The sequence below is a fragment of the Protomyctophum bolini genome (genome assembly GCF_963924005.1).
Source record: "Protomyctophum bolini genome assembly, chromosome: 6".
Classification (NCBI taxonomy): Eukaryota; Metazoa; Chordata; class Actinopteri; order Myctophiformes; family Myctophidae; genus Protomyctophum; species Protomyctophum bolini.
Window position 1 is genome coordinate 47,668,075 of NC_137867.1, and position 11,746 is coordinate 47,679,820.

The 11,746-nt window shown below is 45.8% G+C and overlaps 1 protein-coding gene across 2 annotated transcripts in view; it reads left to right on the plus strand.

The window, feature by feature from the left end:
- grk3 (G protein-coupled receptor kinase 3) overlaps window positions 1–11,746 on the plus strand; it is a 108,981-nt gene that overhangs the window by 71,904 nt on the left and 25,331 nt on the right. Inside the window, exons 11-15 of one of the 2 annotated variants that reach the window (XM_080765900.1) lie at window positions 1–34; window positions 598–692; window positions 3,995–4,102; window positions 4,406–4,472; window positions 10,398–10,498. The exon at window positions 1–34 is cut by the window's left edge and continues 97 nt beyond it. In XM_080765900.1, the coding sequence (XP_080622026.1) occupies window positions 1–34; window positions 598–692; window positions 3,995–4,102; window positions 4,406–4,472; window positions 10,398–10,498 (405 nt within the window). The remainder of the gene's footprint in view (window positions 35–597; window positions 693–3,994; window positions 4,103–4,405; window positions 4,473–10,397; window positions 10,499–11,746) is intronic. The other variant, XM_080765901.1, reaches the window with a different exon arrangement.

Genomic DNA, 11,746 nt, shown 5'->3' on the forward strand with positions numbered 1-11,746 from the left:
GCACAACCGCTTCGTGGTCTACCGAGACCTCAAGGTACGATATTAACCCGTTATGGTGTTATAGCATCATGTTATGCTTTCTGTTATGCTCGAAAAATAGCAGATCTACAAGCTCGTAGCTTGTAGATCTGCTATTTTCTCAATAGCTAAAGTATAACATAATGTTTAAAACACCAAAAGGGAATCCTGGTCTCTAAACTGCCTCCCCCTGGCCAGCCGGGGCGCCTGATGGAGGGGAAAGGAACTGGTTGGAATAACGTGTTCCTTCCACGCGCTACGTCCAACCAGGGAAACTCCCCCCTGTCAGGTGTAAAGGAGCAACTTGGACACTCAGGCATGAAGGAAGCATGAGTTCAAGTCCGTTGCTCTCCCCTTGTCCCCCATATATGGGGACTAGGTTGGTGGAGGGTGTGTAGAGCCCAGGATCACAGTAGATGATTGACACAGGGGTGAAAAATGGGTTACAAAATCGTGGGATAAAAAATATATATATCCCTCATGGTGGACTTCGTATTTCACATCTTCTCTGCGCCTCTCTCTACTCCTGTGTGTGTGTGTGTGTGTGTGTGTGTGTGTGTGTGTCTCTCCTCCTCACAGCCTGCTAATATCCTGTTGGATGAACACGGACATGTCCGTATCTCAGATCTCGGCCTGGCCTGTGACTTCTCCAAGAAGAAACCGCACGCCAGTGTGTGAGTATAGCGCACATGGCGCGCGCACGTGTGTGTGTGCGTGTGTTAGGGCATTAACCAAACGTGATTTTTGATAGTCGACTCGACTACCATCAAAATCGAATTTTTTGTCGATTAGTCGGCGGTAAAATATGATATTTCTTTCCACCCAATCAAGCATTAAAACATCGTGTTCTGAAACGGCCACAGCGAGTGAAGGATTAACTGCAAAACAGAGCCGGTGAACGCAGGCCGAGTGGAATAGTACTAAGAGAGTGTCGACACACTGTGATCTCACCGCAAAGCGGGTGCCTATGGGCTATAGTTCCAAACATTGGAACTATCCCATTGAGACAAAGCGGGGTGCTATGGGCTATAGTTCCACACACTGGAACTATCCCATTGAGACAAAGCGGGTCCCTATATGGGCTATAGTTCCAAACATTGGAACTATCCCATTGAGACAAAGCGGGGTGCCTATGGGCTATAGTTCCAAACATTGGAACTATCCCATTGAGACAAAGCGGGGTGCCTATGGGCTATAGTTCCAAACATTGGAACTATCCCATTGAGATAGAATGAGCACTTCCGCATTCCATTGTTACAGTGGGAGTCAACGCGAGTGTCGACACTCTCTTACTAGATTACTGAGACGCTACACTGTCTCTCTGCATTCTATTATCCTATAGTTTACTGTCTCTCTGCATTCTATGATCCTATAGTTTACTGTCTCTCTGCATTCTATGATCCTATAGTTTACTGAGACGTTACACTGTCTCTCTGCATTCTATGATCCTATAGTTTACTGTCTCTCTGCAGTCTATGATCCTATAGTTTACTGTCTCTCTGCATTCTATGATCCTATAGTTTACTGTCTCTCTGCATTCTATGATCCTATAGTTTACTGTCTCTCTGCATTCTATGATCCTATAGTTTACTGAGACGTTACACTGTCTCTCTGCATTCTATGATCCTATAGTTTACTGTCTCTCTGCAGTCTATGATCCTATAGTTTACTGTCTCTCTGCATTCTATGATCCTATAGTTTACTGTCTCTCTGCATTCTATGATCCTATAGTTTACTGTCTCTCTGCATTCTATGATCCTATAGTTTACTGTCTCTGCATTCTATGATCCTATAGTTTACTGTCTCTCTGCATTCTATGATCCTATAGTTTACTGTCTCTCTGCATTCTATGATCCTATAGTTTACTGTCTCTCTGCATTCTATGATCCTATAGTTTACTGTCTCTCTGCATTCTATGATCCTATAGTTTACTGAGACACTAGACTGTCTCTCTGCATTCTATGATCCTATAGTTTACTGTCTCTCTGCATTCTATGATCCTATAGTTTACTGTCTCTCTGCATTCTATGATCCTATAGTTTACTGTCTCTCTGCATTCTATGATCCTATAGTTTACTGAGACACTACACTGTCTCTCTGCATTCTATGATCCTATAGTTTACTGTCTCTCTGCATTCTATGATCCTATAGTTTACTGTCTCTCTGCATTCTATGATCCTATAGTTTACTGTCTCTCTGCATTCTATGATCCTATAGTTTACTGTCTCTCTGCATTCTATGATCCTATAGTTTACTGAGACACTACACTGTCTCTCTGCATTCTATGATCCTATAGTTTACTGTCTCTCTGCATTCTATGATCCTATAGTTTACTGTCTCTCTGCATTCTATGATCCTATAGTTTACTGTCTGTCTGCATTCTATGATCCTATAGTTTACTGTCTCTCTGCATTCTATGATCCTATAGTTTACTGTCTCTCTGCATTCTATGATCCTATAGTTTACTGTCTCTCTGCATTCTATGATCCTATAGTTTACTGTCTCTCTGCATTCTATGATCCTATAGTTTACTGTCTCTCTGCATTCTATGATCCTATAGTTTACTGAGACACTACACTGTCTCTCTGCATTCTATGATCCTATAGTTTACTGTCTCTCTGCATTCTATGATCCTATAGTTTACTGTCTCTCTGCATTCTATGATCCTATAGTTTACTGTCTGTCTGCATTCTATGATCCTATAGTTTACTGTCTCTCTGCATTCTATGATCCTATAGTTTACTGTCTCTCTGCATTCTATGATCCTATAGTTTACTGTCTCTCTGCATTCTATGATCCTATAGTTTACTGTCTCTCTGCATTCTATGATCCTATAGTTTACTGTCTCTCTGCATTCTATGATCCTATAGTTTACTGTCTCTCTGCATTCTATGATCCTATAGTTTACTGTCTCTCTGCATTCTATGATCCTATAGTTTACTGTCTCTCTGCATTCTATGATCCTATAGTTTACTGTCTCTCTGCATTCTATGATCCTATAGTTTACTGTCTGTCTGCATTCTATGATCCTATAGTTTACTGTCTCTCTGCATTCTATGATCCTATAGTTTACTGTCTCTCTGCATTCTATGATCCTATAGTTTACTGTCTCTCTGCATTCTATGATCCTATAGTTTACTGTCTCTCTGCATTCTATGATCCTATAGTTTACTGTCTCTCTGCATTCTATGATCCTATAGTTTACTGTCTCTCTGCATTCTATGATCCTATAGTTTACTGTCTCTCTGCATTCTATGATCCTATAGTTTACTGTCTCTCTGCATTCTATGATCCTATAGTTTACTGAGACACTACACTGTCTCTCTGCATTCTATGATCCTATAGTTTACTGTCTCTCTGCATTCTATGATCCTATAGTTTACTGTCTCTCTGCATTCTATGATCCTATAGTTTACTGTCTGTCTGCATTCTATGATCCTATAGTTTACTGTCTCTCTGCATTCTATGATCCTATAGTTTACTGTCTCTCTGCATTCTATGATCCTATAGTTTACTGTCTCTCTGCATTCTATGATCCTATAGTTTACTGTCTCTCTGCATTCTATGATCCTATAGTTTACTGTCTCTCTGCATTCTATGATCCTATAGTTTACTGTCTCTCTGCATTCTATGATCCTATAGTTTACTGTCTCTCTGCATTCTATGATCCTATAGTTTACTGTCTCTCTGCATTCTATGATCCTATAGTTTACTGTCTCTCTGCATTCTATGATCCTATAGTTTACTGTCTCTCTGCATTCTATGATCCTATAGTTTACTGTCTCTCTGCATTCTATGATCCTATAGTTTACTGTCTCTCTGCATTCTATGATCCTATAGTTTACTGTCTCTCTGCATTCTATGATCCTATAGTTTACTGAGACACTACGCTGTCTAATGTGTGTGTGTGTGTGTGTGCGTGGGTGTGGGTGTGTCCCTGTGTGTGTGTGTGTGTGTGTGTGCGTGCACGGTGCAGTGGTACCCATGGTTACATGGCCCCGGAGGTCCTTCAGAAGGGCACGGCGTATGACAGCAGTGCTGATTGGTTCTCGCTGGGCTGCATGCTCTTCAAACTGCTACGAGGGTAAGAAGAAGACGAACCACGACCTGTAATGATCTACAAGCTCATAGCGCGCCACCGAGTGCCGCGCTATGAGCTTGTAGGTCTGTTGTTTTTTGAAAAATCGTAAAAATGCGGCACAAATCTTTGAATATATATTCTTTCCGACGTCAGTCCTAAATGGGTAGACGGAGCGCTCCTTCCCGGCCCGCGGGTCGTTGGGACGGGCCCGTTTCAGAGTGGTGTGTTTTGTATGCGTTTGGTGTGTTTGTATGTGTTTGGTGTGGCCGTTGATGACATGCCCTGTGTCTGTGTGTCTCTCTGTAGGCACAGTCCTTTCAGGCAACATAAGACCAAAGACAAACATGAGATCGACCGCATGACGCTCACTATGGTAAGACTTCCACTACAACAACAACAAGCCCTGCATGCAAACACTGTCCGAGAGAGATAGAGAGAGCTGGTTCAAACACTGTCTATACAACGCTCCACCTACCAGGAGATAGAGAGAGAGAGAGAGTTGGCCTTCTCTGTTTACTGTGGTTTTAACTCACTGCCACAACTTTTTTTTATATTTGCATACGGTTCACTTCTTATGTCATGTGTACACAATCGGTGCCGGGATGCCTTCAAAATAGGAGCTCTGGGGTGCCCGAAAGACATGGCCGCTTTTACTCTGAAGTCCTTGACATAGCATAACATAGTTTGAGCAGCGTGACGTCACGCTGAACCTTTTAAAGGTGGACTTTCCAGAGACGTCAGAGCAGTCAGAGTTAACGGAGCAGGTTCGAAGGACGTCGCCGTATCTCACCGCTCGAGATCTTAAAGCTGATCTCGTCCGCTCTTGATGATAATCAACGAAGCCAAGTTGGTTACAGTAGCTATATAAATATATACATTTAGCTCTATCAAGATCTGGTATTCGGGACATCTCCGGCTGTGACGAACACCAGCCAACGAGCCCCGATAAGGAGTACCGCGACCCTAACTTCGAGTCTTCTGAGTCATGGAAGCTAACCGTTTCGTAGCTCCGATTCAGGCCTTCCTCCGTGAGGAGGCCAGGCACGACCGCGAAGAGGCCAGGTGCGACCGGGAGGAAGCCAGGTGCGACCGGGAGGAAGCCAGGTGCGACCGGGAGGAAGCCAGGTGCGACCGGGAGGAAGCCAGGCGACTGACCCTGGAGTTGGCCGAGCGAACCCGCGAGACAATGAGGGCCATGGCGTCGAGGATCAGCGCCCTGGAGATCCAACGGCCACAGGCCCCCCCCCCCCCTCGCGGAACACGGCGGAAACCCCCAACGCCACGATCAGTCTCGTCGACGCGGCGGCTGGAGGGAGCCGGCGACGTCGCCCGCTCGTCAGTCTCGTCGCCGTGGCGGCGGCGGGGGCAGGAGGGACCCGACGTCGCCCGCCGCCCGCCTCGCCCCCAACAAGTACTGTCCAGTCTGCGATACGGGCGACCACTACACCAACCTGTGCCCCGCCCTGCGAGTCATGACCAGGGAGGAGAAGGGCCGCTGGATGGAGCGTCATAAAGGGTGCCATAAATGTGGCAGGGAGCACCGCCCGGAGGACTGCACCCTGCGCAGAGTGCCGCACCCGTGCAGCATCTGCCCCGGCGACCATCTGTCGGTCTTCCACGAAATCAACCCCGACCAACGGTGCCCGACGCCAGACGCGCCGGAAAATGTGCCCGTTGGCACGGTGGCATACATGGGCACACTTTTCTCAAGGTGACGCGTGTTGCCACGACAACGGTCAGCAGGCCACGACAACGGAACGGTCAGCAGGCCACGACAACGGAACGGTCAGCAGGCCACGACAACGGTCAGCAGGCCACGACAACGGAACGGTCAGCAGGCCACGACAACGGTCAGCAGGCCACGACAACGGAACGGTCAGCAGGGCCACGACAACGGTCAGCAGGCCACGACAACGGAACGGTCAGCAGGCCACGACAACGGTCAGCAGGCCACGACAACGGTCAGCAGGCCACGACAACAGTCGGAAGGAAGTTCTCATAACAAACACATTACCTCCAGGCCAGAAGGTGGCGCCAGTGCCAGATAAATCTTGCGGTGTAAGCAAGCCTACAAGGCTCCGCCCACCACGGAGGTGATAGCCATCCATGTTTGAGCCACATCTTCATTCTATAGGCTTCGGGTCGATGTGCGATGGATTACTTTTCTTAGCGTGATGGATTACTTTTCTTAGCGCGATGGATTACTTTTCTTAGCGCGATGGAGTACTTTTCTTAGCACGATGGAGTGTTCTATAATCGTAGTTTGTCTCATTTTGAGGAGGAAAAAAATGACTATTATTAAGCGTGCGTGCGTCGGATCGTGGTTTCTAGCACACGAGTAAAAAAAAACCCCTGAAAAATAACAAAATGTAATTATTTGTAATGCTGGATTAATGTTTATCAATCAAATCTCATAATCTCATGGATGTCACAGCGGCGTACAGTAGATATTCACTCGTCCACTCTAGATAATAATCAACCAAGCCAAGCTGGTTACAGTAGGATACATAATATATTAACCCATTCTGACCTGAGATCAGATTCATACGAGGTTTCCACTGGACACACACTGGTCTGATTGACCCATTCTGACCTGAGATCAGATTCTAAAAAATGTCAGTCGTTCTTCGATTTTTCAAAAATAGCAGACATACATGCTCGTAGCGCGCCACTCGGTGGCGCGCTACGAGCTTGTAGATCTGCTATTTTTCAATAGCTAAAGCATAACATGATGCTAACACCAAAATGGGTTCCCGTTCAGAATGGGTTAATATTAATATATCCTAACACTCGTAATCTAAGGCCCTGACTGGGGCTCTTGATTACAGCGATAATCAAAATATGCTTAAAACTTAAAAATGCCACTTTTGTTATAGCCACTTGAACCCCCAGCCAGCATCACTATTCTCGCGGGAACATTTGCCAATTTATCTGCTGCTTTGGGCAAATGGATTTGTGTAGAGTTCCAGTTATAGTACTGTATATCCTAGTGTATGACAGAGGACAACTTCACGGTAAATGTAATTCTCCGCGATACGATTACTGTGAGGAGCGGACAACAATATATTAGAAGTAGTGGCAGGTGATGGCAGGTGTGGCTCTTCACCTCAGCCTCTCCATCTCCACAGGGAATAGAAATAAGAAAATAATCACACGCGTGTGAAGTGAGGGGCGCTCTTATCATACATCATCTCATGAACAACTGAATTCATGTGATTGGTTAGCAGATTTGCTCGTCTACATATGACGTAAAGTTTCCCTTCATTGTCAATACCGGCATTTAACCCGTTCTGACCTGAGATCAGAACTTCGATTTTTCAAAAATAGCAGACCTACAAGCTCGTAGCGCGCCACTCAATAGCTAAAGCATAGCATAATCTTAACACCAAAAGGTGTTCCCGCCCAAAATGGGTTAATGTTTGTGTTGCCACAAGTTTAAGTCATATGTGACGTAATTTCTCCTTTCATTGTCAATGGCAAAATATGAGCCGTGTGGCGGACAAGATGATGTACATTTTCCCTTCATTGTCGACGGCATTTAATGTTTGTGTTGCAGTCCTTTTGTGGGGACTAAGGGCCGATTCATACTCATATTTTACCGCTGTTTCGGCGCTGTAGAGCCGAAATGATTTCGGCTCGTCAGAAATTTTCAGTAGCACCGAAGAGCCGACTTTAGGACGGTAACCCCCCCGAACCTCAAATGACGTCACATTGTAGGCTCTACAGAGCCAAATGACGTCACATTGTAGGCTCTACAGAGCCAAATGACGTCACATTGTAGGCTCTACAGAGACAAATGACGTCACATTGTAGGCTCTACAGAGCCAAATGACGTCACATTGTAGGCTCCACAGAGCCAAATGACGTCACATTGTAGACTCTACAGAGCCAAATGACGTCACATTGTAGGCTCCACAGAGCCAAATGACGTCACATTGTAGGCTCTACAGAGCCAAATGACGTCACATTGTAGGCTCTACAGAGCCAAATGACGTCACATTGTAGGCTCTACAGAGCCAAATGACGTCACATTGTAGGCTCTACAGAGCCAAATGACGTCACATTGTAGGCTCTACAGAGCCAAATGACGTCACATTGTAGGCTCTACATAGCCAACCCGACTTTTATTCGGCTCTAAAATAGGAGTATGAATCGGCCCTTAAGCTGTATATAATACAGTAGTATATTGCAAGTATGATTGAACCCTACAAACCCTCCCGCGCACTCAGATCAGCCAACGCAGGGAAGTTGGAAGTACCCTCACTAAAAACGCCGGGACAACAACGCTCCACACGTCCCAAACTCTTCTCCCTTCTGGCTCCAAAACTGTGGAATGCACTTCCCATTGCAGTCAGAACTGCAGCATCACTCCCAATCTTCCGTCTGAAAACCCACCTTTTCAGACTCCATCATGGCCCATAGCACTTACCCTGATGCTAGCACCAACATGGGTTCCCGCCCCAAAATGCGTTAAAGTGGACGCGGATGGTGGCACAGCTAGGTTACCTTCCTTCATGCTAATGGCTAGCAGCACAGACGGCATTAACATAGTCTACCGCACAGATTAGACAAAAATAACATTTTATTCATTAAAACAAGTTACATAGTGCTGCTCTAAGTGCTTAACCCATTCTGAACGGGAACCCGTTTTTGGTGTTGGCATCATGTTATGCTTTAGCTATTGAAAAATAGCAGATCTACAAGCTCATGAGCTTGAGCTTGTAGGTCTGCTATTTTTTGAAAAATCGAAGAATGACTGACATTTTTAGGTCAGGTCAGAATGGGTTCATCAGACCAGTGTGTGTGTCCAGTGGAAACCTCGTATGAATCTGATCTCAGGTCAGAATGGGTTCATCAGACCAGTGTGTGTGTCCAGTGGAAACCTCGTATGAATCTGATCTCAGGTCAGAATGGGTTCATCAGACCAGTGTGTGTGTGTGTGTGTCCAGTGGAAACCTCATATGAATCTGATCTCAGGTCAGAATGGCTTAACGCACAACGTCACAATGTCATTCACACATTGACTTAGTCTCTCTCTCTCTCTCTCTCTCTCTCTCTCTCTCTCTCTCCATCCTGTGCACGCACACACGCACACGCACGCACACACACACGCACGCATATAACTAGCCCCGGTCGACCCTCTGAACCAGAGAAAGCACACAGCCTTAACCGACGTCATGATAAATCCAGATTAGGATTTCAATCCAGCCACTTAGATCGGCTTCATCCCCGTAATCCCCGCTCGCTGTGTGTGTGACTGTGTGACTGTGTGTATGTGTGTGTGTGTCGCTGCGCAGCGTAGCGTGACCCGGTCCTGACTGACCCACAGCGGGGCCTAAGAATAGAACGGACCACCTCTCTAACCCATTTAGTCCTGATGACAAATTCTACCGATGTCTTCAAAGTCCTCTGTTTTTAATTATGTCAGTCGTTCTCAAACATTTTCATGTCAAGGACCCCCTAAAAATATGTATTTGTATTTGGCCTGCCGACCCCCCCATCTGAAAATATGTTGTTACTTCCAGGGACTCCCCCCCCCCCCCCCCCCCCCCCCCACAGAAGCAAATATTTGAGTTAAAAAACGTTCTGAAAGAATAAAATATTAAAATATTTGAGGCACATTTTCGCGATTTTTTTAAAAGAAAAATAGCAGATCTACAAGCTTGTAGTGCGGCACCGACGAGCTTGTAGGTCTGGTATTTTTCAATAGCTTAAATTTATAACATAATGCATAAAACACCAAAATGGGGTTCCTGTCCAGAATGAGTTCTAATGGATCCTCCCCACTGTCGGGTGGAAACCCTGTATCTCCCACTTTTCTTTGCAGAGAACTGGGGGAGAAATAAATGAGCCTCGTTGGTCCCCATGGATCCAATGCTCCTATTCTATGTTCTTATAGTCACAAGCGCCTGTTCACACTTATACCGCCATAGAGCGTCGAGGTTTCTGAGTGTTTTGTTTTAAAGGTTGATTAATGTATTCTCTTAATATATTACATAATCATGATGGAAGAAGACAGAGCAGAGAACTCAGTGGGCCAGAAACAGAGCGGGGAACGTCTGCAGTGAATTCAGTATAGTAAATATTTTAAATATTTTGGCGGGTCGGTCGCGGCCTGAAAAGTCTGGGAACCCCCCTGTAGGGTTGGTGAAGTCAGGCTGGTGAGTGGTGGAGAGGTGAAATTGATTTTGCGTTGCGTCTTCTGCGTCTGTGTCTGTGTCTTGTGTCTGTGTCTTGTGTCTGTGTCTTATGTCTGTGTCTTGTGTCTGTGTCTAACTGAACCTCCTGGTCTCTGCAGAATGTGGAGCTTCCAGATTCCTTCACGGAGGAGCTGAAAGGCCTTCTGGAGGGACTGTTGCAGAGAGACGTGGCCAAGAGGCTGGGCTGTCTGGGGCAAGGGTACGAGCACACACACATGCACGCACGCACACACTGCACTAACACACAGGCATGTTTTCTTGTGTGTTTGTAGAGATCTGCTATCATCGTGTGACGCACGCACGCACTTAGTGTCTCAGGCCAGACTATCTTGCACAATGTTCTACTGCAACAGAGAGTCTGTAACCCAGGGGTGTAACCCTGGGGTGTAACCCTGGGTGTAACCCAGGGGTGCCTGGGTGCCTGTAACCCAGGGGTGTAACCCAGGGGTGCCTGGGTGCCTGTAACCCAGGGGTGTAACCCAGGGGTGCCCACACTTTTTGGACTTGAGCGCTACTTTGAAAATGACCAGCTCAACAAGTTCTACCCACCGAAAAAATATATAATTCCATTGCTGAAAATATACTGTTAGTTTAAAAATGTACCTGGGGCGGATTTGGAAATGGGGGTTCTGGCATTACGTACACAGTATAATGCACTTGGAATGGTAAATAGAGGGAGACAAATGGAACCAGTAAGGGTTTTGGATTTAATTTATACTCAATTCTACCGACATTGTGGGCAGCAACACTCTTGAAAACAAAGTATTGCATTTTGGGTTTGAGCTGACAGGCCCTTTTTGATGTCAATCAATCAAGTCAATTTAATTCAAGTGCCAGATGCCAATTTTTTTTATATTTAAATTAAATATTATTTAGGGGCATGTCATGTGATCTACCTGCACAGCCTTTGCGATCTACTGGTAATAATAATAATAATAATGAATTGCATTTTTATAGCGCTTTTCTATGCACTACGTGCTTACTCAAAGCTCTTTACAACGGTTCATTCATCCATACATTGGGAGGTGAAGCGGCGAACAGTCGACGCCAGCGTCCTCACTTCCTACCCCCAATCCAATCCTTTGATGCTGAGTGTCAAGCAGGGAGGCACTGGGTCCCATTTTTACAGTCTTTGGTATGATGACCCGGCCGGGGATCGAACCCCCGACCTCCCAGTCTCAGGGCGGACACTCTAACTACAAGGGGCCACTGAGCGATCTACCTTTTGGGAACCCCCTGCTGTAAAGGTTGAGAACAGCAAGCCGTCCTCTGCTCTTCACGCTGGAAGGGTGTTCGACCAATCACGGCACAGTGTTATAATTAGGAAGGAAGAAAAACTATTTTCTTTTTTCTAATTATTTTTCTTCGTCCTAAAACATTGTGTTTATTTTATCGCCATGATTTGTCAGGAATAGCCGAGTTGGCTTTGCCGAGGTTCAAAGGTCTT